The sequence below is a fragment of the Ixodes scapularis genome, unplaced genomic scaffold, assembly GCF_016920785.2.
Source record: "Ixodes scapularis isolate PalLabHiFi unplaced genomic scaffold, ASM1692078v2 PGA_scaffold11__112_contigs__length_91849675, whole genome shotgun sequence".
Taxonomy (NCBI): Eukaryota; Metazoa; Arthropoda; class Arachnida; order Ixodida; family Ixodidae; genus Ixodes; species Ixodes scapularis.
This window is the reverse complement of record NW_024609837.1, coordinates 15,546,185-15,572,312: the sequence shown is the minus strand read 5'-3', so window position 1 is coordinate 15,572,312 and position 26,128 is coordinate 15,546,185. Positions and strand designations below refer to the sequence as shown.

At 47.2% G+C, this 26,128-nt stretch overlaps 2 protein-coding genes across 2 annotated transcripts in view; one reads left to right on the top strand and one right to left on the bottom strand.

The window, feature by feature from the left end:
- LOC8051506 (elongation factor-like GTPase 1) overlaps positions 1-26,128 on the bottom strand; it is a 117,023-nt gene that overhangs the window by 56,204 nt on the left and 34,691 nt on the right. The window lies entirely within an intron of this gene.
- LOC115313787 lies at positions 12,031-24,947 on the top strand. Its single transcript, XM_029972773.4, has 4 exons — positions 12,031-12,250; positions 21,603-21,815; positions 22,331-22,583; positions 24,319-24,947. The coding sequence occupies exons 1-4, from the start codon at positions 12,137-12,139 to the stop codon at positions 24,390-24,392; spliced, it is 654 nt and encodes a 217-aa protein (XP_029828633.3). The 5' UTR covers positions 12,031-12,136; the 3' UTR covers positions 24,393-24,947.

The window sequence follows — 26,128 nt, the reverse complement described above, 5'->3', positions numbered from 1 at the left end:
TAGAAATAAAGCATTACTCAAACTGGATCGAGTTTTCCGGTTGGTTCATCAGTTCTCAAGAAATGTTTCACATTATAAAGCAAATCACTATTGTAATTCCGGCATTGCATTTTTTCACAGTTTCGAACAAATCTAAGCTTGAATGAAGTGTATCGGTTTTGAATAAGGAACAGGAGAACAAGACCCTCAAGTCAAACATAGGTTTTAGATATCGGATCACAGGATGAACAATTAGGGGCTATGTCCATTTGACTTTTGTATAAGATGCATGACTAATAATTAAATGGGCTGAGGGGGGCTGTGTCTTATGCACAAAGCTCAATTTGCACATGTTGACTTGATACAGATATTTAATTATTTTTTCTTTGTTTTCTCTTCTTTAGCACATCACGTTACATGCAGCATCTGAAAACAAAGGCAAAACACCACGGGGCTCCACTTTGGCTTCTCAAGGACCGAAATAAAGTGTTCGAAGGTACTTTTCTTATTTTCTGATCAATTATTCAGGTGACATTGCATGATTGTTGCAAGCAGCATAGGAAAGAATACTCAATATTCTTTTAAAGAGATCCTTTTCCAATTCAAAATTCTGTAACCTTTTTTTTTTTTATAGAAAATCTGTTGGTCTCAGCGTCATAATGAACATTACTCTATGTATAGAGCAGTATCACTAAGGGACTGGCTGTAAAACGAACTGGAGAAATTTGCTCCTACAAGCATTGAGCTCATATTCTTACCAAAGGTCTATTTTAGCAGTGAACACTATTGTGACATGTCAAGGCACAGCTCCGTCTCTGTGGAATGTGAAAACAGCATTCTCTATATTTTCAAGCATGAGTGCCGACGCAGATGACAGAGTGACGTTTGGTGTTGTTGAGAAGGTGCTTTATATCGCTGTTTGAAATTGCAATGATCGCAGTGGCCGATCAGACTGCAGATAATGTTTTGTAATCCCACTGCCTTCTATAATTCTGCATGTTGATCTGGATGCCAGAACTTGCAAAAGAAAACACAACTAACATTGAGGAAACTTGCTGCAGATGCATTGCTCAGCTGTATTGCCTGCTTTCCACAACAGGTGGTGGCACTTCTCCGACAAGAGCACTCAACACGACTCAGTTGTATACATCGGTGCCTATTGTCAAAAATTTTAATAATATAGTTCTATTTTTCACAGAATGGAGTTGCACCTTAAAAGTTTTTATGGGAATCTGTGTCACAAAAAGAAAACCGTTGATAATAAGTTCAGTTTGCTAAATGAAGGCATTGATTCATCCAGCTCGTTTTACAGCCCACCTTTCAATTGACACCGCCCTATGTGGAGAGCAAGTCGTCTGTTTCTTGCGTAGACATTACGGTGACGTCAGAAAGGTGACGAGCTCTCATTGGCTTTGAGCGGAAGATATAGTGGGTAGACCACAATGCTAGACAGCATGAGGTCCACCCACTATTTTTTTTTGTTCGATCGGTCAATAAGAGCTCGGCCTTCTGACATCACTGCAACCCCTGTGTAAAAAAAGCAGACAAACTTACGCTCCGCATAGGATTACGGATACTCAAGAGTGCTTTCCGTAATATAATTTACGGAAAGCCTACTCTGAGTGCCCTTTTACGGACAACTTTTAAACACTTTTACGGATATTAGAGCGATTTCCGTAATAGGTTTTACGGAATGCATATTCCAGTCCGTTGTTTTACGGACAGCTCTTGAATAGCGTTACGGATAGTAAAGCACTTTCCGTAATCTGTTTTGCGGAACGTCCTTTAATTTGCGGATTGTGTATGCGTTTAAAAGGATTTTTCCGTTATTAGGATTACGGATGACCTTTCCGGCAGCATAGGTGCCAGAGAATTTCTCCGTAAAAGAGGGCAAATTTTTTTACAGTGTATGTTCGTCGTCTCTTGCGGGGTCTAGGGTAATTCACCTGTCCTCACACACCAGGTGAGACCGGGAAACCCCAATTATTACGCGAGGCGGTGGAAGCAACTTGTCGGACCAGTGAACTATCGCACCAGGTGATCACGTTCTCGGCGGATACTCACGCGCCGGGAACCCAAGGGAGATCGAGCGCGGGTCACAGCTTAGACACTACGTCAGCGTTGAGCTGGCCGAACGCTGACACCAATTTGTGACTTGCAATGGTCCTTAATATAGGCCAAATTAAGAGGAGGAAAAGGGGGGGGGGGGGGGGAGGGGGGGCTACAAAAGCCACAAGGGCCCCGGGTGCCGGAAGGCCTAGCTACGTCAATGACCGTACGTCATACATTTACAAGAAAAATGACTGCCAGTGTTTTCGTTTTTACCTATTCATAACAACCGACAGAACTGGGTACAAAAATCAAGCAGCCCAAACGTAATCATTCCAGCTTGCTCCACTTCTTCAATTTTTTCTTTAAAGTGGCTGTGTCCATCGCGGAAATGGGGCTATAATATAGTATAATTATAGTTTTAGGCAAATCAAAATACCCACCGCGACACGCGTGTTCTATTTCAAACGACACCACCCATAAAGATGCCCATTAGCTATACCTAACTGAGGAGATTTATAAATCTTCTTGATATATGCAAATATCCTTTCTCCGATCTCAAATTAAAAAAAAAAAAAAAAGAAACTACGAATGATTAACGTAAGTTTTCAGGGTACTCGTGCCTAACATAAATCTCGCATTACAGCCACAGTTTAATTTTTGAAAATTGTACTGATCTCAGCCTTCACAAGGTTTCCGTTTCTTTCTAAATAAACAAGAGCGCGTGCGCCATCCTGCTTTGAAAGTGCGCTTTTTGTTCCAAGCATGCGACTGTGACATCTGCACCTTTCTAAGGTCGCGGCAAGGTAAGCCCCGTTGAGTGCGCTTCTCCCCGAGCAACGGTGCTCTGCGGAGAAGCGACGCCCGCAAAAGCCAGCTCCGTGGGTGTTGATTCTCCGCAGCGCACCAGTGCTCACTAAGAAGCGCACTCAACGGGGTTCCCCCGCAGCGATCAAGGCTGAAAAACTACGAATATCGCAGTCTATATCTGGAAGTGAATATCGAATAGCGTAGAATTTAAAATTAGTATTCGAAAATTTAAAAATTCCCACAATGCTAATATAAATGTGAGAAAACGTACAGAAATTGTAGTTTATTACTCTAGAAAGGCAGCACCTGCGACTCTTGTCACGGAACTCGAAGGTTTTCAGGGTTTCTCAAGGAACCCTGCGAAATCAAATGAACCTTACGGAAGGTAAGGCTCAGCGAGAGGTAAATACGTTGCCATTTTGAGCTTCGTAAGAGTTACGAAGTGATCGACTTCCTTTTATTTGTTGACATTACCCATCACTAAAATACTCGTTAACCGAAAAAGCCTCAGACAGAAGAACCGAAAGGTTTCTTTAAACCAGGACAGACGAAACCTCGAAGAGCAGTTCTTTCTTTCGTCCTTATGTGGGATATTTTCGAAAGCACGCGACTAAACTCGCGCCAAGCTATTGTTTTCAAGGTTGCTCCCAATGCGGCCCCCGTTCGCGAGTAACCTTTGATACGATACAAAGGATCCAACGAGCCAGACTTTGAAGTCTGAGTGACGGCGCTCGGCTGGCAGACCAACCGCAGTAAATTAAAACCGTCACAAAAAAGGAAAAAAGGACAAAGCGGTTGGCAAAAAGGCGACGGACGAAGCCCCCAATGAGGGGACCCCTTTGTGCACGAGCGCAATCTCAGTAGGTTAATTACAGCGTTCTTTTCAAACCACGGACGAGATAGCCACAGCTCGCTTCGAAGGTATACCGCGACAGCAGACGACCGCGAGGTTCAACCGCACGTTTATCCAGAAATGGCGGCCCCATGAACTCCTTCGCGAGATGCGCAGGGTAAGAATGCTCAGACCCCCAAAAGATCTACGCCTAGGAGTCGCTCGAGTGCTCCCTGTACTCTGACTCATCCTAATTTTGGCCCATCAAACAAGCTACCCTCAATGTCCCGCTGCACGTCCTCAGAAATACAGGGTAAGTGCACACCTTTAGAAAAAGTGTGCTTGTGGACCCCAAAAATAAGAGCATTCAGTCGTCGACGGATAACCTTTTGTCTACGACTTTTTCAATACAAATTTGAGCGAAAAAAAAAAATAAAGAAAGAAAGAAAACGTTTGCTAATAAAATTTGGGAACAGTGTGCCTACGCAAAAAGCTTCTTCTTTTTTTTTTTTCTTCTTTCTTTTTCAAGATCGAAGCATTTGGGCACGCATCGTTCAAAATTCCTTTCACTGTCTTAAAAAAAAACAACAACAACAACACAGAGATTGTCATTTTTGAAGTTTTGTAATGCATGAAATGCATCGTTTCAAAAGCCCCGGAAAATATATATATATATTTTTTAAACAGTCTGGTAAGGACACGCGTGTCGAAAATTGCCGTAAATACTGACGGCGAGAGATTTATTTGAAATTCTGAGCGCAAAGTCCATGACGTCACGAAATGGTCATTCGCTCAACGAGATGGTCATTCGATCTTTCCACCTCAACGTGAAGCTCCTCCGCACGACCAAAATGCCGAGAAAACAAGTGGAAAGGAGGTGACTGCCGACTAAATCGCGTCTCGCGCTGTCAATATTGCTCTAAATATTTTATTTTTCGCGTAAAATTATTTTTTTTTTGACACGCGTGTACCAATTAGACTGTTTAAAAAAAACATTTTTTTTTTCTTTTCAGGGGCCCTTGAAAAGACACTGAAAAGCCGTTTCCCTCGTAAATTTGGCAAAGAAACTGGAGGCACAAAGATCACGTGACGTCAATTTCACCGCTAAGTTTAGCGGGAAATTAGACTGACGTAAAAGTCACGCGACGTCAATATCTTTGCTAAAATCTCGCGAAGAAACTGAATTGGAGTATATGGTCGCGTGACGGCAATTTCTCCGCTAAATTTAGCGAAAAAATTAATCGACGGACGGACAAAATTTTGTAATTGGGAGCCTTCCGTTAAAGGGGTCATGAAACAATGTCGGGTTGGAATATGTTCGTGACTCTGTATAGAGGCGCACTCGTCCAAGTCTGGCCCAGGTGTACTTGCACGTACCGCCACTGATTCAGAAGCTTCTCGGGTCGCGGTGAAACCGCGAGGATAAAAGGCGACCATTTCTTTCATTCTCGCGTCCGCAAAACTTGATGACGTAATTGTGGGATCGAAACCACCCGTCTGAGACGACAGTCGAGCGCGACTGACGAGTTGGACAAGAGAACTGCGTGAGCACTCGACTTCGGCTCGTAACAATCAATGCCTCGGCGGACGCTCGGGTAGTGTAGCTCGTGTCCAACCACTGCGGTGATGAGAATACCCGAACTCTTAACAATGCCTGGAGCTGAGCACGCGTTTTCTACTTTGCCGATCGCATCACGTGACTACGATCAACGTTGGAGGTTAGGCACCAGGTCACGTGGCCGCTTGTTCTGGTTCCGAGTTGAGGCTGATAAACGACGTTCACATTTTTCTCGAATATATTTGGCGACTGCCATTGCTTAGAAAGAAACAACAACAACAAAGACAAGTTTAGTCGGTTATCAACGTTTGGGAGTGATTCTGAGTAGTATTTCGCGAAGTCGAAAAATCGTTCCATGGGCCCTTAAAAAAAAAAAAAAAAGCATTTCACGCTTTAAAAAAAATCTATTGCAAGGGGGTGTTTTTTGTTGCCTTGGAAATTAGGGGAGGGGGAGGGGCAGGATACGGGGGGCCCAGGGGAGGGGGGACCTTAGGGGGGCCCCTCACGGCGTCCCGCCGGGCAGTGGAGCGCAGAGGAGCGGCGGGGTCCCGCCTGCGCCAGTCGCCAAGCGTGCGACAGACTTCCGGAAACGCCGACGGCTCCCATCACCGGCAGCAGACTCCTCCCGAAACAAGAGCAGCGCGCGCAACTGGCCCGAAACAAGGAGTCGACTTGACGCCTTCCCGGGCGGCATTCGAGCCTGGTTCGGACGGTTTGCGTCGCTCGGGGGTTCAGAGAAAGCGACAGCAACGACGAAGTCTCCGTATACACAACGTGCAATGCTATACGCAACAAATAACTTCGCGAGGCAGTCGTCGTGAGCCCGCGGTTGTCCCCGCGTCCCGGTCGTTGCTGTCGTTTTTGCTTGCTCCGGAAGCAGCCGACACAAATCTGTGAAACAGCCTTTACAACAAACACAGCAAAAAAAAGAAAAGGTTAAACACGGACAATATACTGACGGTGATGTCGGTGGAACGTCCCATAGAAGCCAATCCGACTAATCACATAACCTGAAACAACGCTCAGTTTTAAAGGGAAACTGAAGCGGTTCTGTATTTGAGAAAAAACACTTAAAACGTCTTCATCTGGCCTCCAAAGCAAAGCTTCTGTCATTTGATTATGAACATCAATATATTTCATATGTAAAACATCACGATAAAAAAGCTAGGCATGCGAAAGATATGACTTATGAGAAACAATTCCGCCGAACACGTTAAGGTTATTCCTAACCTTCCATCCCCTGATCCAGCTAATTTAGCTTTAATTTACTCTATTGACTGTGCCATCGAAAAGATGGAACCTATATAAATCTGCTAACTATACCAGAGTTTACAGAAAAAAAAAAATATATATTGAGCAGTCTATACATATCTTCTTGCAAGAGCGCAATATCCTCGCTAAATCTCCAATTAAAAAAAAAATTGTCAGAATTGTGTAACGTCCCGCTCCGGAGAAGTGTTTTACTCTTAAGACGCCGGTGCGCTGCGGCAAAGCAAGATACGCACGACATCGATGCTCCCTACTCCGCGGTTTTCGCTTCACTGCAGTACACCAGTGCGCTGCGAGAAGCACACTCAATGACGCTAATTCACCCGCCATAACAGACCACGAACACGAGACATATTGAGACATTCCGGAGTGGTGGGATTCTTTCGACACGCGGGATCGGATCGAATAGCCCACGTCAGTTGAGGCAGCCTCCTCTATAATGACGAAGCCTGGCAGATCGCCACGAGACACGGCCGCCGAAACTGAAAAAGGTAGAACTGTAGACAGCGGATGAGAGGAGAGCCACGTGACAGGCGCCCCGCTGCGGCGAGACGCCGAAACACCCTTCTCCCGAGCGAACAAGTGTGTTTCGGGTCCTCGCCGCTGCAAAAGCTGCGCGCTGAGGTCCAGGAACCCCGAGAAATGGCTCTTTGATGCTGTGTGCTCCCAGATCCTCGCGCTCCGAATCTGCGACCGGGCACTCTATGGCTCCGTCGTCGAACTGCCAGGCTTTGTGAGTATAGAGGAGGCTATGGCCGCGGGCTTTCCCACGACACGCCCTGCCGCTCTCATTCTGCCAATGAGTTGGGATGGAAGTCATAATGCTCTGTTAAACGGGGCGCCACGGCACACCCCGCCAACAGGTAACGAATTCCCAACAAAAAGTAGACCGTAAAAAAGAGAAAGATTTAATGTATCTTAAAGGAACGCTGACAGGGCGTTTATGCCCGCCGACGCTTTCATTTGAACATGACTGGCCGAACTACCCAGAAAGCAATTTGCGAATCGAAATTCGGTTTCTTTCCGCCCGAAACCCGCCGATCGAGAACTAGCCGGTTTGAGGCGCACTCACTCTCTTTTTCATGGTCACGTGCCGTTCAAACTAGCGTACCAAATATATTAAAAGTCGTGAAAGGCACACGTCTAGTACTTATATATATATATATATTTGTGGCTTTCGAAAAACTGCGAAAACGTTGGTTGAAAAAAAAAATGTTGCACAGGTTACAGGAAGTACGTGTACTACGTCATGCTCAATATGGCGATCTTGGCGCATTTTGGCCTTAGTAGCCCTTGCGCCATGAAACCCCAATCAATCAATCAATATGGCGAAGTACCGCAGGCCGGACGACGCGATGGCAGCGCACGACGGACCAACATTGTGACGGACGTGAACAATCGCGCGACAAACGGTCGCAAGTGCGCACGCGCTGCCTTTTCGCGTGGCGAGGACAAAAGCAGGCGGAAAGGCGGAGGCATTTGCAGACGGTCAACGCATTCGACAACTCTTCGCAGTTCTTGTTGCAAGCGCGGCCCATAAAGCAGTTGGACACTACAAACTCTCGGGAGCGATAGCCACGTGACTTCCGGTAACTCTCTCCTCCTCTTCGATACGCTGGTCAGCCATGAGTCTCCGTGCTCATGTTTCAGTTTCGGTTTAGGAGTATTTTTTTTTTGCTTTATTAAAACGATACGTGACTCAGAAGCAAAACATTGATTAGGTATACTGTCCCGCCACCAGGATTATCTCGCCTAGCAAAAAAAAAAAATTATAACAATTTATTTGGGGGTGTCAGTACCCCTTTAATCCTACAAAGAGAGTAGGATTTAACAGCGTGTGCGGCGGACGGACGCGTTCATTTACCTCCCTAGAACGAATTAATTATCATTCAATTATACTTAGTTAGCGGGGCTCGCTAAACTTAGCGGGACGTCAACATATTAGCGGTCGTACGACGGTTTTTGTGACTGCTTTGTAACCTTACACGTATCCCTATACCACTGCGTTAAAATCACTAATAGAACTGAACCCTTATTAGATAAACGAAGCTGACTGCGCGTGAACAGATGCCAGGGAGAGGGCACACGGTCTACGGGCATCGAAAACCGACTACACCCTTCCAAACACTCTCTAAAAAAGCAGACAAGTGATAACATCAAACCCCACCGTGCCACAGCTAGCAGACGACCTGCGGTGGATACCGTGCGGTCGCGCGCGGAATGAGCCAACAACAAAAGTAGGAAAGAGTGTACATAGCGGCACTTTCTACTCCACGATCCCACGGGCGAGAGCCGCCGGGACGGTCGTCCGCACAACGAGGAAACCCGAGCCATCCAAACGGCACCGACAGTATGGCCGCAACGGTCCGCCGGCCACCACCGCGACTGGGATGCATTCCACCACACCGCGACCGCGGGCGACGCCAATCGGCCACGACACAAAAAGGGACTCACGTCGATGGAGCACGGCCTGGCGGCGAGTCAAACCCAGTCAATGCAGAGCTATGAAGAACACGAGCCGAGGGCCCATCGGCGTTCGGGCCGCGGGGTGGCAGAAGGAGACCATACATACGCTGGGGAGCCACCCCATTTTCTATCCACCTTTTTTTTTCCCTTCGTATCAGTGTTCCAGAGGTTCCGAAATGGCAACGCACGTTTCGGGTTCCCGAACTCTCAGCGACCACGACTAGGCTTCCAAGTGAGAACCTCGTGCCGGACCTCGTGGTGTTGCACACGCGTTTTCTGCCTAAACTCCTCAAACCGGCGATTTAAAAAAAAAACTGGAGTATCACAATGTGGTTGTTGATGTCGTTGCGTAGCATGACCGACGCACCCTGTGCGTTATCTGTTTCCTTCCTTCCGGCTACCACTCAAGTGGGTCAGCTCATAGTGCCGCCGACTGTACGATGTGACTACGCGCGCGTCGCCGCGCTCCCCCTGGTAGGTCACGTGGCACTCACAAGACATCGGATTGGCTGGCACGGCCCCTAGCGTTCCCTGCGGTCCACCCTAAGGTGAAACGCAGTGGAGAGAAGGACACGAGTCGGTTTAAAAGAAAAAGACAAACGAAAACAACTTTCCCGTTGAATTTGCGTAATCCATAGAAAACAAGAAAAAATAAACAAAACAAGATCGTTTACGTGGAAAAGGGCAGCGTTCGGGATCTGGTGGACCGGATGATCCCAAGGGATTACCGTGAAAGAAAAGAGACTCCTGGGGTCAACCGACCGCTTGCTTCTTTTCTCTTTCGAAACGAGCTTTTTCACCGCAACTCTGGGTATCAAACCGTACCGTACGGTACCCGAGGTTACGGTACGGTACGTGGGGATACCGTAAGCCACTCTGCTACGCAGGAACGCATCTATATAGACTGAGCGTTTGCTTATTTTCTCTTTCGTAGCTAGCGAGCTCTGTACTGCAACTTCGGGCGTCACACCGTCCCCATAGTACAGATATCTGAAGTTATGGTACGGTAAGTTGGGATACCGTAAGCTGCTCTGTTACGTATCGAGACTGTAGGAAGAACGCATTCAGACCGAGTGTTTCCTTCTTTTTCTCTTTCGAAGCGAGCTTTTTACCGAAACTTTAGGTGTCACACCGTACCCTACGGTATCTGAGGTTATAATACGGTAAGTTGGGACACCGTAAGCTGCGCTGTTACGCAAGAACGCATCAATACCGCAGAAAGAACGCATTAAGACCGACTGTTTCCATCTTTTTCTCTTTCGAAGCGAGCTTTTCACCGCAACTTTGGGTGTCACACCGCCGCATACGGTACCCGAGGTGACCTTACGGTAAGTTGGGATACCGTAAGCTGCCCTGTTACGCAAAAGGCTTCAAGACCGCAGAAAGAATGCATCGAGACTGATTGTTCGATTCTTTTCTCCGTCGAAGCGAGCTTTTTTACCGCCCCGTACGGTACCTGCAGGGTAATCGTACGGTACGTAGGGATGCCGCAGTCCGCTCAAGACCACGGGCACACCGCGGGAAGATTAAGTGGTAGCCAAGAAAAGCCAAAAACCTCCGTGGCGCGCTTTTAATTTGAACGCCACTTCTGGTTGGCTGCTATAGCCTCAGGGGCTACTGAACAGTCAACTGGAAAACAGACCAGGCATTATGATCGAGGTATATAACTGGAACAACATAGGAAAAGAACATAAAAGAGTATACATTAAACAACACCCGAAACGATGTAAGCGCCTGGGAGGCCATAAAACGTACTATAGAAAAAATTTAACTGCCACCAGGAGACTCCGTCAAAGTTCTATCAAGAAATCCATCGAGATGTTCCACAAAGCGTCTCCAGTGCTTCAGTGCGAGTACTACCAAGAGCAACAGGCCTGCACCGGTAGGGGAGGGAAACATAAAAAAGGAATTCTTATTCTCAATCTGTCCATTCATATACATTGTTACGAGCAAACAACGGACCCGCCGTTTGGTACGCCGTAGCTGTGGGCCTCTCTTCTTCCGAAACGATTAACGAAAACAAGCAGTACTTTCCTCCCTTTCCCCGCAAAACAATGGGCGACCGAGGGACGAGTCAACACGGGACCGAGGCTATAGTCGACCCACGAGACACACTTCCCCAGTGAAGCAGCGGCCGAGCACTACTCGAGCGGCGGTCATTTCTCCACTGTCGATATGGCTTCGCGTTCCCAACTCGTTTTTTTCGAGGCCACAACGGTACACACAATGGTCTTCCCCCTAATCGAGGCAAACGGGACGTCCCCGCGCGAAAAAGCAGCGGTCCATTGTGCCTTCTAGGCCCAATTAAAGCCGTTCTGTTGTTTAGCTATATACGGCCCTAAGGGGGGCATCCCCAAAATGTGGCCCCGAACGCGTCGCGGGTGCCCTGATTTACATCGCGAGGCAGTCAGTCACTCCCCTCCGAAACAAGCATCCTCGAGTGAGGCAACTCGAACAATCGAGCGTCGTCGCACAATGCACGCCACTATGCAAAGCCCCAGATTCGGGTGACGCTCTGCTTTCGTACGCGAGCATGTCGTCGGTATGACCCTGCTTTCGTTCAACAACCGCAGGCAACGCTGATAGCAGGCGACGCTCTTTTTCCCGCGCCGACGGGTCACGTGACGCGAGTCACGTGACCGTAGTGTGCCTCCATTTTAGTGTCTCCAATTGCTCGATCTTTCTCGCACCCTCAAAGGCCCAGCAGGGCATTACAATAGGAAGGAGGCGAGGCAGAAGACGATAAAAGGAGAATACGTGCGAAGCACTCATTACGCGCTACTACCAATATTAATAAAATGAAAGAACAAAGGAACGCCAGATGTGTGTATAACAATAAAGAACAGAATTACAATAATGTTTTATGAACCGCGTTTTGCAATACGAGCTTCGAGAGGCAACTTTCAAGCAAGCGTCTCCGGACCAATCCGTGCAGAAAGCATGCGCCATTAAATTGCAAAACAGTTTGGAGTTGCTCTCTCTCTCAAATCTGGGCTCCCTGCTCGACGGCCGCCGCGACGCCAGCGCCGCCGTCCGCAAAAGCGGGTGGCGCGCGGAGATTCGCTTCAAAAAGCAGAGTGCCGCCTTGCGGAGCGCGTCGCTGTCCCGTGTTTTGCTGGTGGCGGTGCCGCCGGGGATTTTAAACTCGCCGTTCGCATGACGCTGTGACGGCTATGCACCTCACGCACTGGCTCCTAGTCGGCCCGTGCTCGTTGCTGCTGACGGTGCTGCTGTGTCCGGCAGGGGCCAAGCTGACCGGGGCCAAGGCCAGCCGGACGCCTCCGCAGGTGAGCGGGCCGCAGCCGCCGCTTTCGTTTTCGGTTCAGTGCGGCCGATGATTGGCTCTCTCGACACGAACTACCGGCTTCCTCGTTCGCCATCGTCCTCATCGGGACACGCCCTCGTCAACACCGCCCGCCCGAAGTCAGCCGACGTACCATCGACAGGGACCTCACCTGTCCCCCACGGTCATTACAGTGACCCGAAAAAACTTTCAGTGTCAAACATAGTACAAAGCCTTGATCATGCTGACGAAGACCGGTAGCATAGAACGTGCCGAGCCCCCGCACACCTGGCTCTTTGAATACCTGCGCCGCTTAGCTCAATTGGTGCGATATATCCGGCTAACAAGCACTTGATCGCGGGATCGATTGCCGTCGGGGGTGTCCTTATGTTCGCTTTAAATGGGCCCTCTGATCTCATACACTTACTACATGTCTTCAAACGTCGAGTAACGCTGGGACCTGACGGATGAACGTGCCGGTCTTTTTCCCGAATTCGGTCGATAAAACACAGTATGTGCTAAAAGAAATGTCATACGAAGTGTAACTCATGCCAGCATACCGCGTGCACCACTGTAATATAAAAAAAAAGCATTAATATTATCCGTTTTTCCTGTACGGGCAGCCGCGTCTTTTCGAAACGTCGCCTCGTCGCTTTCTTTCCTGCGGCGACCTCGAGAATGGGGCGTCGTGTTGGGCGACTCCACGTGTCGCCAAAGCACGATCCGTGCGAACACGCGCGGTTGGTGCTTTGCTCGCTTAGTTTCGGTTTGAAGCCTTGTGCAGACGTGACATTTTACGCCCCGTAGCGTCGAATTTTTTAAATAAAACTTTCACGCCACGCCTTGACCGTATTCAAGTCGGGCGTCGATCCTCCAATTGCATTATGCATAAAAAAATGCAAACAAGTTAATTAGCATCTTTTAGATAATTAGCTAACAACTAATTGATTCGCCTCTTTCCTGGCGGCTCCCTTGGCCCCCAAAAACTTGGCTCTAGTGCTAAACAAATACTAAAACAAGTACCTCAAAAACGTTATGGACCAACTGAAGAAAAAACAACAACCCTGCACGTCAAAGGTACTTGATATATCTCAGTGAGATGGAAAAAAAGATTAGAGCGGTGCAACCTAGGTTTTAACTTGACTTACATGGAAGAAGGACATAAAGTAAATCAACTATTGCTAGGGTTAATGTATGGAGACGGCATTGTACTCGTATCAGAAAGTCGTGAGACAACACAGAAACTAATTAGGATTTGCATCAGGGAAGGGGACAGTTTAGGCCTAAAAATCAGTAGGGATACGTGGGGTATAATAGCTTACAACGACGAGAAGGGGGAGCCCCTGGAGATACAGGACACATTGATAGAACACGTAGAAAAGTACAAAATATCTGGGAGTATGGTTAAGTGAAGGAAGACGGTATCTAAAAGACCATGAAGATATTGTAATAAAGAAGGGGAAATGAGATTCGGCTGTCATGAAACACTGGGCACTATGGAACTATAATAGATACGAAGTCGTTAGGGGTGTATGGAAGGGAGTCATGATGCCAGGACTGTCATTTGGGAATGCGGTATTGTGTATGAGGTCAGAGATCCAGGCAGGTTCAGAGATACAGCAAAGGAGTGTGTTTAGGTTGCCATTGGGGGCACATGGGAATACACCAAATGAGGGAGTATACAGGGGGGATATCGCGGTTGGGAATCTTTCGAGAGTAGAGAAGCGATCAGTAAAGCAATATTTGAACAAAGACTAGCTGAAATTGAGGATACACGGGTGGGCAGGGAAAGTGTACGCGCAAGTACCTATATCCCTACAGAAAAATCCGGTATAACTTTTCACTATCCCGATTATGGAACCGGAAATTTGTTTCTGGAAACCCGAAATCAAGATCGCAGACAAAGGAATAATTTCTGAAAACCTAAATTCCAGATAGTTTTTCGGGTCCATAATCCGGGTAGCGCAAAGCTATACCGGATTTTTCGGTAGGGATATGAAAAGTCTAAACACTAAGTGGACCAACCGAACCCGCAAGCTAAGATTTACATACATTCAAGGAAATGGGGCCGATCAGGGTATACCAGTACAAAGGGCAGTAAAGGAAACCGCGAGAGAAAATTTAGGTAAGAGAGAGTGCAGGGGAAATCGGCTTTAACAATATACAGAGCACAAAAACAAGAAATAAAGAAGGAACAGTTGTACGATAATTCATCGGGGAGCTCAGTGCTGTTTGAAGCTAGAACGGGGGCGCTAAGAACGAAAACATAAAGGGCTAAATTTCAGGACATAGACACTCTATGTGACGTATGCAACCGCGAAAGGGAAACTATAGAACATGTAATTTTAAGGTGCACGGGGCTTCGTCCCACCCTCTTTTGGGGGTATATGACTACGGATTTCGAAGGGACACTGGGATTTGCGGAGATGGATGGACGAATGGATAGGGGAAGCATTGCGGTAACTATACAGGAGATTGGAAGATTGGTGAAAAAGATCTAGGGAGGGGTGAAAATAGATAAAAATAAGCGATGGGAACACTTAAAAAAAAGGGGGGGGGGAGGGTTGCGTTAGAGCAAAATTTATACAAATTAAAAAAAAAGAAGGGATGACGAAATGTTAGGCTATAGATGGCGCAAGCTGGCGCCCGTTACAAAGGGTATAGCCATTATCATCCATCCATCCATCCATCTCCATTGCTCTCCACTCCTGACATGCCAAGCGCGACACAGCACGAACGTGCGATCGTCGGTTTTCTTTCGCTTACAATTGGAAGGCTACCAAAGACTACTAGCGTCAGGTTATTCATGCTTATTCGAGTCACTGACCGGTAAAATCAAATCACTGACCGCAAAATACAAAAAAAAAAAAAAAAAAAAAAGATTCGCCAACGTCGCACATCGCGGCAGTGGCAAAACCTGTGCGCCGACATCTGGAGTCCCGAGTGAAAGAGCGCGATAGAACACGGGAGAAAGAAACCAATGTTGTTAGCTGAAGGACGACAGTCGCAATGGTAATCGCGAAGACCGAAAACTCTCAGCAAAATAAACAGGGATAATTTAACGCTGTAAACTAAATTCTGAACTATTCTAACATTTACAAAATGTAATATACTCCTTACGCTGCACTAACTTCCCTTCTGTCGAAATCTCGGAAATCTGGTGGTTAGGCGGTTTCGTTTTCCCGGAGCGCGCCTACCAAAACCATGCATAGCGCGAAGCTGCTTATCTGGTTTAGTTTGGCGTTGACGCGAGGCCGTACACTTAAGCGCTATGCAAAAAGAAAGCTTCGAAAGGAACGCGAACATCTTTCCACCGGTAGGCACGTGGATTGTTGAAGTTCATGAAACTGCTCTAATGATTGTAATTATTTGCGTGAAATCGAAGGTAGTTGATAACCATGTGTGGGACTCCAAAGGTCTGCCTCCATGCTCCGCCGCTTGCGGCAGCCAGAATGCATGGGAAAATGGCGGACCTTTTCCTCTAAACTTAGTATACATGAACTCTATGGTGCCAACAGGACATCGGTGCTTTTTCTCAACAATCTTCGTTTATTTCTCCTCTCCATCTCTCGAATTTTCCTCGAAGACATTATTCACATATCATCGTCTAGTTAGTGCCTCAAATGTGCCCTCTCCATCACACATGTTTTTGATGACAGTGTTTAATTGTCTCGAAGCAAAACAAAAACTGGTGATACGTATACTTGTTCGCGCTAATCGCGCCGCAATCCGTGTACACGCTACCTCCATAAGTTTCGTACATTGTCCTCCCCCCGGACGTGTCGCCTACAATAGAAAAGTCCATTCGCCGAAGCAGTTTATGTGGCAGCACTTTGGCCAGAGAGACTTTATTTTCAGAGAGAGAGAAGAGCACGGGTGTTTTTGTTTCCTGACCCGAAGAAATGTGCGCCTGGCCCACGGTGGCCAATTGTCCAAAACGAATGCGGCGCTGCCGCCTGAACGACCAACTTGCCTTTCACGCTGTTGAAGACTATACATACTGCGCGACAGTTCGTGCCTTTTTACCTGTCGAGACCGGATATAACAAAGCCGGTTATAACGAAATAGCGGCTACAGCGAAGCGATCACGATTTCCCGTTCCTTTTTACACTTCGTTATAACCGAAGTCGGTTATAACGAAATACCGCATATATCGAACTGATTTCCGATTCCCGTACGCAAACGCGCTGTGGACAAAGCAGTCTCCACGCTCGTCCACACGAGGAACTCTGACCCATCTGCAGAAATTATAGATGAGAGTGAGATCGAGTGTTTGCGCATGCTCAGTGCCGACTGCAGCGCCACCTCGGTCGCGTGACGTCGGAAAGTTGAGTTGATGTAATGCACTGTTATATCACCTTCCACCAGATATCTATACACGGCCAACGTATACGACGATTGGAACTTTAGAAGTACGATTTTGAGCAGGAATAATAAAATTTAGACACAACTCGGTTAAGATGCCCCCTTACACAATGAAAAATAATGTTAAAATTGCTTAAGATGCCCCCTCACACAATGAAAAATAATGTTAAAATTGCTAACTCTGTTTTTTTTTCTTTTAAATTTAAGAACCAACGATTGGTTTACTTAAAGCGGATTTCAATCGTGACAAACAGGTGTTTGTATGGACCTGCGAAGCGATTTTGTAATTTATCTTCTACAACATTAATTTCGAACCATCCATCTTCTTGTAATAAAAACGTGTTCTAAAAATAATAACAATTAAAAAAAACGTGCCTACCGTAAAAAGAAAGAGAAGGTGAGGGTAATAAAAACGTGTTCTACTGACAATAATCATAAAAAAGTGCCTACCAATAAAAAAGAAGTTAAGGTTGAATTTGAAAGTTTAACTTATCAACTTCGCGAACAACAATTTTAACATAGTATTTCAGTTGTTTAGCCGCCTCTATTGGTATGTTGAGCCAGTATTGAAGCAAATCAGCGGCCGTGAAAACAAACCTACTGCACACGAATAGCAGTTGTCTCGACTTAAGAAAACAAAAACAAAAACAAAAAAACACCTTGACGAAATTTTTGAACAAATACCACTCAATTCATAATCTAGCAAAAAAAAAAAAAATAAACAGCATTTTTGCCGTTTGCACTCTTCAAAATAGACAAGACAGAAAGAAACAACGCTCGACATCCGTCTCGTAAAGCGGGTCACGACCGGCAACGCCAACACTAAAGCTTCCCATTTAAACGCCAATTTGGCAAAAAAAAAAAAAAAAAAAGAAGGTCAAGTTCAGCTCTGTTTGTTTTGATATAACAGCTGCCGGAAAGCGAGCTCGCCTTTCCACCAACTTGCCCATTGAGTCCGGTCTTTGATCACACCGATCCCACCAAGCGAACACACCCGCCCTCGTTCAGCAACCCCACTACTGCCCTGGGATAGAGCTTCTCCACGTGCGACGTAGTGCGACGGGGCACTCTCCTGTTTTCCATGGCATGGCAACGGGTTTCGCTTATCAACACCAAACCAATTACCCGAATTCTGACGTCCGCTCCGCCGCCGGATAGCTTCGCGGATGGCCGACGGCCCGAATAGCCCAGTTTAATATCGTTTATCCTCGATCGAGGTATAGTCTGACAGCACTGTGTGCTCTCTTTCACGCCCAGCTGGGTAAGCAGGCGCACGCTCCAAGTGACGCAAAATGGCGCCCGGATGAATGGATAGATGTTAATGTCCACACCATCTGTAACGGGCGCCAGCTTGCGCCACCTAGCCCAAGTCTAAGAAGGCAAACATCTGATTCCTCCCGCCCTTCTAAGCCAATTTTCTCGCGCTAATTGTCACCAGGCATCCCCATCGCATAGACGATTCAGGGTTGTTAGTACTCTGCTGTGCTTTAAGGCATGGTCCACACATTTACGTTTTAGTGAGCTCAAGTGCTTTGTGCACGCTCGTAACTATGTCGCGAACCTGCCCAGGTTTGAGTTCGACCAAGTTCGACTTTTTCGACCTTTCAACGTAATGTTCGACAAAAGTTCGACTAAAGGTCGACTTTTGTGCGCAAGCGAAAATTAAAGATACACTTGACTTCACCCGGCGGAGGAGAAGTGCAATATTTGTTACCTGGTGGAGGAAAAGTGCAATATTTGTTACCTGGCGGAGGAAAAGTGCAATATTTTTTAAGTGTATTGGCATCCCTGGTTCACATTACTAAATAACAGAAGCATTGAAAGCGCATATTTTCACTTTTATATACTGTAAACATTGGTAATCATTCGATAGGATATAAAATAAACTACTTTCTAAATTATTTATTCCCCAAAATTCGAAATATTCGTATAGAAGCCGGGCAAAACTGTCCATAAGTCGAAACTTCTTCGACTTTAGTGGAAGGTCGAAGGTTCGGCGACACAGTCGAACCTTGAGGTTCGACGTGAAAATCGAGGTTCGACAAAAGTTCGCGACACCCCTACTTACGACGAGAGGTCAGACTTGCACCACCGTCTATCGCGTAATCCGGAACATAAGGCCTGCGTATATATCAACTTACGCATAATACTTTCACCGTGGGCTTGAAAAACCCAATGTCACTGTTATGAACGACTATTTCTCACAGATTGCACGTATATTTGATCCCGAAAATACTGCAAAACCTTCGAGGCCTACCCATAGATGGCGCCAGTGTATTGTCTCGTTGTGGCTAGGTGGCGTAAGCTACCGCCCGATCCAAAGGGCTCAGCCGTATTCATCCATCCATCCATCCGTCGTAAGCGATCACGAGGCTGCGCAACGCACTGGGTTACAACCCAAACCAAGTGTCTGGACCAGCCTTTAAGGGCGGAAACGTTTGGAATAGGGCAAGGGGACGCCCAAGTTGTTTTCACCTTCGAGCGTGCGCCCGTAAGGTAGAGTTCGGATCGAAAAGGCAAACTACATTGTCTCACTAAACTGCACAGCAAGTTACACGTGCACGCTTCGGGTATACAGTAAAAATGGCGCCCAAAGTGTGGTGGCCTACTATGCTTAGTTTCAGCGTAACTCGGCAAAGAATTAGAGCCCCTTCGAGCCAATCGGAGTGACAACTTTCTGTCACTCCAACGATACGCGACGTCACGTGACCCCGGTCGGCACTTTTGATTGGCTCATTGGACGGTAGCTTTCGCTGTTTGCCAACTTCCCGGTGAAACGAATTATAGCGATCGCGCTTGGAAAGCTTAAATTTAAATGACAAAATTAAATCAGGAAGTTGTCCATACTCTACTCTGCTCCAGACGTGCACCTCGAGTAGCGCAAGATGGCGCATAACGTGTGTTTGTCTGCTAGTGGGAGCGGGAGACGAAGTGTCGACTGAAGTGGTGAAGTCAGGGAGTTGTCGATACCCTTGCTTCACAATAATTCAGCGCAGTATGCTAAGTATACGCGCACCCTCCGAGTGGGCAATATGGCGCCCAACGTGTGGTCGTTCGTTAGCAAGCGCAAGAGCTCGGTGGTGTCGCGTATTGTACAAGTTATAAGGAGACATTATAAGGTTACGCAAGAAAAAAAAACTTTTATAACGTAAACGCTCTAGAAAGCACGAACACTGGCAGCTACGAAAGACGGAGCACGCGTATGGTTACACCTACGCAAAAACCGGTTAACGCCGGTTTTTCGCGCGTGTTCCAGGGAGTGCACCGAGCAAGAGAATGCTTGTAAGATGAAACCGGAGACCTAGTAACGTAACCAATGACTCAATTATTTTTTTTTAATTCACGTAGTCTTTGGGGGACATCAACCAAAAGACCATTACTTAAAAAATAACTGTTAGTGACAAGAAAAAGGCTTCAATCAAAGCAAGAACTATACCACTTTTCTCATAAAAGCGCCAAATCAGCACAGTGCAGTGCTTTCATTTCAAGGGCGGCAAAGCTAGCAGGTTGGGCGGGACCTCACGGAAGCAAAACGCACGCCTCGCTAAACGTCCGCGACAGCGTCCTCCGCACGCAAAAGCACCTGCGCGCACGGCATGCGCGCAAAGCAGGCAGGCACGCAGGGCTCGCGCGCGCCTAGCACCGTGCAGCGGCAACGCCGTCCTCGGCATCTCCCCGTGGACAACAAAGAGGGGAGAGCCACGGTCCGTCGGTCGCGGGAGCCACAAAGCCCGATGGGAGGCCCCTCGTATCGGTTTTCCACGGGTCACCTTCTCCCCTCCGCCCGACGACACGCCAGATTCCAAAGCTGCACCCCATTTTTAGTGTTTTTGTTTTGTTTTGTTTGTTTTTCTCTTCACAAAACTTAGGATCCGCCACCCGAAACGGACTGCGTGCCCAACAAAGAAACAACGGTTCTGGAGCGAGTGAGCAAACAAACTTGAAACAACAAACATCCTCCCCTCAGCCAACTGCTTCCGCAGCGCCGCACGACGACGCTTTTCCGATCTGCGCAAAGACAAACCAAGACCGTGGGGGGAAAGCGCGCTGCTAATTCCTTCCGCGTTGTCGTTTTTTCTTCTTTTTCTTAGCGTTGTAGAAGTGAAATGCGACAATTATTACCTGTGCTCTGTCGTTGTCTCGAGTCCCGCAAGTATGGTAAACACGTCGCGTTTTCCGTTTCGCCTAAAAATGAAGCCTGTGTACACGTAATAAAGCGTAATGAGCATGCTCTCTACCAAAATTTGCCGGTTTAGTTTTTTCTGTCGTCTTCCTCAAACTATATATATATATATAATCATTCTGGACTGGTTTGGTAAAGAATGGCGTGAGGACTGCGACAAGGGTCTCTTGCTTGTAGGACTCCTTCAAACTGCCTCACACCTAGAATCAAGTCACGAGTTCTTATTTGTAAAATTGTTCCTCGAGAGATTCCAAAAATCGACGATGCCGTAGGGCAGGGATGGTCTCAAAGAAAGGGAATTGCGTGTTCGAGTAAAAAAAAAAGTAAAGTAAATATTGTGCTGTCTTGACCTAAAAGCTGCGATGCGACACAGAGCTAGTTTCGTGGGGAACGAACCACTCAAGGTTAGAAACTTTCACTTAAACGCTCCCGGGTCAAAATGAAACCTACACACCACGCAGGTTGCTTTTTGCAACCCTTGAGGGAGTGAATCAGCTCCTCCCAGGGTGTTGCAGCAACACCCTAAAGGTGTTATCCTGGAACAAACTGGGTGGACGTAGTATAGCTCGATGGATGTGTTCGCACAATGCATCAAAACCACGTGACGAATGAAATGGCACCTTTGCCTATCTGCCTGCCACTGCTCCCCACCAAGGATTGTAAGTTCTTGTTGGGAGTAGCGTCACGGTAGATGCGATGGCTCAAACTCGGACATGTTCGCCGATCAATGCGCCGGCACGTTGAATCTGTTGGCTGCTGTCCCCACGGTGCCTCTCAAACTCCGGTCCCCCTCACTCCACCCTTGCAGGACTCCCTCCAGAGGCGTGGTAAAGCGCCTCCACTGCCCGAGTGCGCCACGCAGCAGGTCTGCAGCGCCCTGTACGTGCGGCTGAACCGGAGCCAGCCCCTGTGCGCCTGTCCCTCTGCCTTCTCCAGGCCGTGCTCCGAGTCCAAGGTCCTCGACGAACACACCATCAAACTCGTCTCCACAGACAAGAGCGGGGCCTTCAACCTCGTCAAGGTCAGTCCCCCATAAACGGCAGACAGGGACCATATCAACTCTGAGATATGCAATTATAGAGTTGTCCTCCCCCCCCCCCTCCTCCCCCCTTTTTTTTTGTAGTAGTAGTAGTAGTAGTTGTTGTTGTAGCGGTGCGGCACCACAGGCCTCAGGTACGGATTAGGGAGTTTTAGTAGATCGTTACCGATACCTCCGATAACGATACGACGCACGCGCAAAAGCGTCGACGGAGCTCCACTAAAACTCCCTATGAACACCCCCTCCTTGTTTTTATTCTTCCTATTTCAAGTGTTTATAATTACAACACGCTCGCCTTTAACCGGACCTTTTCTAAGTTCTTCCTACCAGCTTCGAGCATCTTTTCATGTACACACTGCTCGATCAACCGTGCTGGAGTGAATCAGGCTCCCCGAGACAGGGAACGCACGTGATTGTTGCTCCGGGGGTTGTACCACACCCCAACCCTGAAAGCTGCAAGCGGGTAACCGCGCCGATGGGCGTCCGCCTCGTCGCAGGTGTGCGAGCCCGTGCTGTCCATCCGGCGCTGCAAGGAGCCACGCGACTGGCAACTGCTGGCCCTGCAGAGCACGCGCACGGGGCGGGCCCACTACCTGCTCATCTGCCGCTGCCCGACGGGCTCCAGGCTCTTGGGCCCCGTGAGGCACTCGGCGCCGCCCTACGCCAACATCCCGGGAATCCGCGTGTACGGCATGCTCTGCGCCCAGGACAGCCCGCCCAGGGAGAGCAGGGGACACGCCCAGCAGCGAGGTAACGGAAACTTTCTCGGCGACTTCGCGAGAGAGCCGCGAGTTTTGAGGGCCCGAGTCGAAGCTAACGAGTTTGAGTGGGTTCGTCACTTCTCATTGGGGGGTCTGACTGCGAGAGGGCCGTGAGTTTGGAGTAAGTTCCGAGCTAACGAGTTTGAGTGAGTTCGTCACTTTTCAGTGCGGGTCTGACTTCGTGAGGGCCGTGCGTTTGAAGTAAGTTCCGAGATAATGAGTTTGAGTGAGTTTGTCACTTCTCAGTGTGGGTCTGACTACGTGAGGGCCGTGAGTTTTGAGAGAGCGTGAGTCGGAAGTAATAAGTTCGAGCGAGTTCGCGATTGTGCGAGTTTAAGTTCATCAGTTTGAGTGAGTCCATGCCCTGAGCTTGAAGGAGGGTGGGTCATTGTTGCCGAATCGTTGAAAATTTCATATTCTATGGAAAAAACAAACAAAAAACAACAACAAAGAAAAACATGGCTCTAAGGGAGAAAAGGAATTTCAAAAAGAACTCTAAAACAAACAAAAAACAACAACAACAAAGAAAAGCATGGCTCTAAAGGAAAAGGAATTTCAACGCATGCAAAATACGGAAACGTTTTAGTCCCTTCCAAAAGGCAGTTTCTGCTTTTTGATCCTCTGAGTCAAGATAGTGGCGACCGTGGCCACTTCGAAGATGCAGTCAGTAGGAGCCCAAGCAATTATTCATTGTTTTTTCGAGGTCCAAATCGAAGTGGTTCAAATAGGAGATTAGTGGAACTTGAAACTGTGGTTGACACTATCGATTAATGCGACGACCAACGTAAGAGCAAAGAAGAGAAACTGGATGACCAGAGATTACTTGAACGCAGTGACTGTTCTGCGCTATGCACTCTCTGACCATGGGGAGAGCTGCTGCACTAACTCAAACAATACAAAAAAAAAAAAAAAACATCTAAAAAAAAAAGACAAAGGTAGAGGATTTATGGTAGTTTTCGCACTCGGTGACTTTGCCGTATATTTGTTACTCATGATGCCGGAAGGCTCCCACTTTTGCTAAAGCTTAAATTAATATTTATGTATTCAGTGCGTGCTTGGCCCTGAAAACGTTGCACAAAATACTTTGCTATTTATGTTCGAAGTAACTCAGATCTTTTGCAACTATGACGAGCCCTTATCAAGACAACATAGCTTTTGAGTAAATAGAAATACATGCAAGAGAACCTTTCTGTAAGTTCCTACACCACTTTATGTTAAGGCCGCCTTGATCATTAATGCATTGTTATTTGTGTTTTAGTGTTCTTTTAAAGCACAGCTCTTAGGTGCCCATTTCCGGCTTGAGAGGCGTCGCCGTCGGCGTAACCGTGAGGTCACGTGACCCCTCCCTGAGGTCATGTGACACCCCCTGAGGTCACGTGACCTCAGGGAGTCACCTACCCCTCAGTACCCTTCCATCCTATCCCTCAGTACCCTTCCAACCTATCCCTCAGTACCCTTCCAACCTCCTCTTCAAGAGCTGCGCTCTAATCCGGCGTTAAAGGGAGTTGTAAACGGCTTTCATATAGAGATCTGTGGCATGCATATCTATAACTGGTTCTAAAAATCGCGAGCCTACACGTCAATTCTTTTTGAAGTTCCATCCTTTGCATTATTTTCTTGTTCAGCTGTTTCAACTTATGGCCAGCATACGTCATTTGTCTGGCTGTCTTGGGGGAAGCTTAGAGCGTCCACATAACCCACTGCTTTCTGGTTCTTGTCAGCAGAGCTCTACCCGGAGGCCCCGTGGACCCGAATTCTGGAGGTCATCAAGCAGAGTGGTATGGACCACCGTCTCTGATGGCAGAAGTGGCGGTCCGACAGCCAGTCGACAGCCGCCTGCGTGCCCAATTCTCGTGTTTACAGCCAGGGGACCAGGCTGGCGCCCGGAACTCAGTGAAAGCAGGGTCAGAACCAAGAGGGCCGGGACTCAGCCACTGTGTGACATTCCCTCTCCGCAGTGAACGGGAACGAGTCGGCAGACGCCGTCCAGCATCTATGACGCCGACTACCTCGTTGGGTCGCAAAGGTGCCGAGCGCGTCTTTCGAAAATAAATGTGACGTTAACCGCCGAGCTCGGACGGACGCTGAAGAATTTGCTGAGTAGTATGAGCAGCAACTGAGAGTCTGTTACTTCTGGAAAAGTTCCGATTCTACTACTCGTTCTTTGTCGGATAGCACACGGCGGGCCGTTCGCATTTATCGATCATAAAGAGAAATTTATTCTCCTTTAGGCTCTTGTTTCTCGGACGATTAAAAGGACCTTTGTAGTGAAGCCGATTTGTTCTAAACAAGATACCGACTCGGTTGTTTTGGCATGTGTGCTAGAGAATCAATAAAGCTACATTAGAGCAAACCGACCGTCCGGACCTTATATTTCCTTTTCACAAACACATGAGAAAACATGTAAAAATTTGAGACACACTTATAAATGAATGTTAATTAAGGAATTGCCCCGTATTGAAGATGACAAGCAAAGTTTTGATAAAAATTCGGCCTGCTTGCATTTCCTTGTCAAGTAAAGCCAACCTTAAATTCGATTGAATTCAGCAAAGTTTTGATAAAAATTCGGCCTGGTTGCATTTCCTTGTCAAGTAAAGCCAACCTTAAATTCGATTGAATTCAGCTATGCCTGCCCCTCATTTTTATAACCAATTTTTACAACTGGTAGTAACAACAGGCCATGCTAATAACTCCTAGCTGATACTTAAGCACAAAGTCCCCTTGTCTTTCAATTACCATTGCTAGCTACCACACTACTACTGTTATAGATTCCGCAGGAGCCTCTAAAGACAAAACCTGTAGCTCCTGTAACTTACTAAAGTAGAAGTTTGGGCTAGTTGGTATTTCATGATTAAAAATTAAAACAGTATAAGGACACGGACAAAAACAAGAAGGTAGACGAACAAGGCGCCGACTTACAACTGAAGTTTGTTTGTTTTAACATTCGTTCTAACAAATAAACTTCAGTTGTAAGCCAGCACATTGTTCGTCTTCCTTCTTGTTCTTGTCAGAGTCCTCGCGCTGTTTTAATTTTTAAGCTCCTGTAAGTTTTATATCCTCTCGTGCATAGGACACCACAATCGACCAGTACATGCTCCTAGAAGTTCTAAATATGTCTGAAAACTCCTTTTAACTTAAGTGACAAGGAGTTCACACTTTATAAGAGTTCATCCCCAAACCTGCACATCCGTGGCTCATGGGAGCAAACGGAAATCCAGGGCAATTGACCATGTGAGCAAAAAGATAATGCATATCGAGAAACTGGGTCTGGCCAGAGGCCTCAGGCATGTCCAATAAATCAAAAGATACTGTGGCATTTAACATGCATGATTTATTACTTGGGCCTAGACCATGGTTTCTCAAACTGGGTTCCCCAGACTCTTAAACTTTTCTGACCGTTCCTTACCCTAAGTAAAGTGGTCCTCCTAACTGTAGATGATTTTAGAATATGCAACCAGTTAACGCATAACTCTGAGACATACACACTCTAGTATATGTGTTATGTATTGCTTGCATGGTCTGTAAGGAAAACTG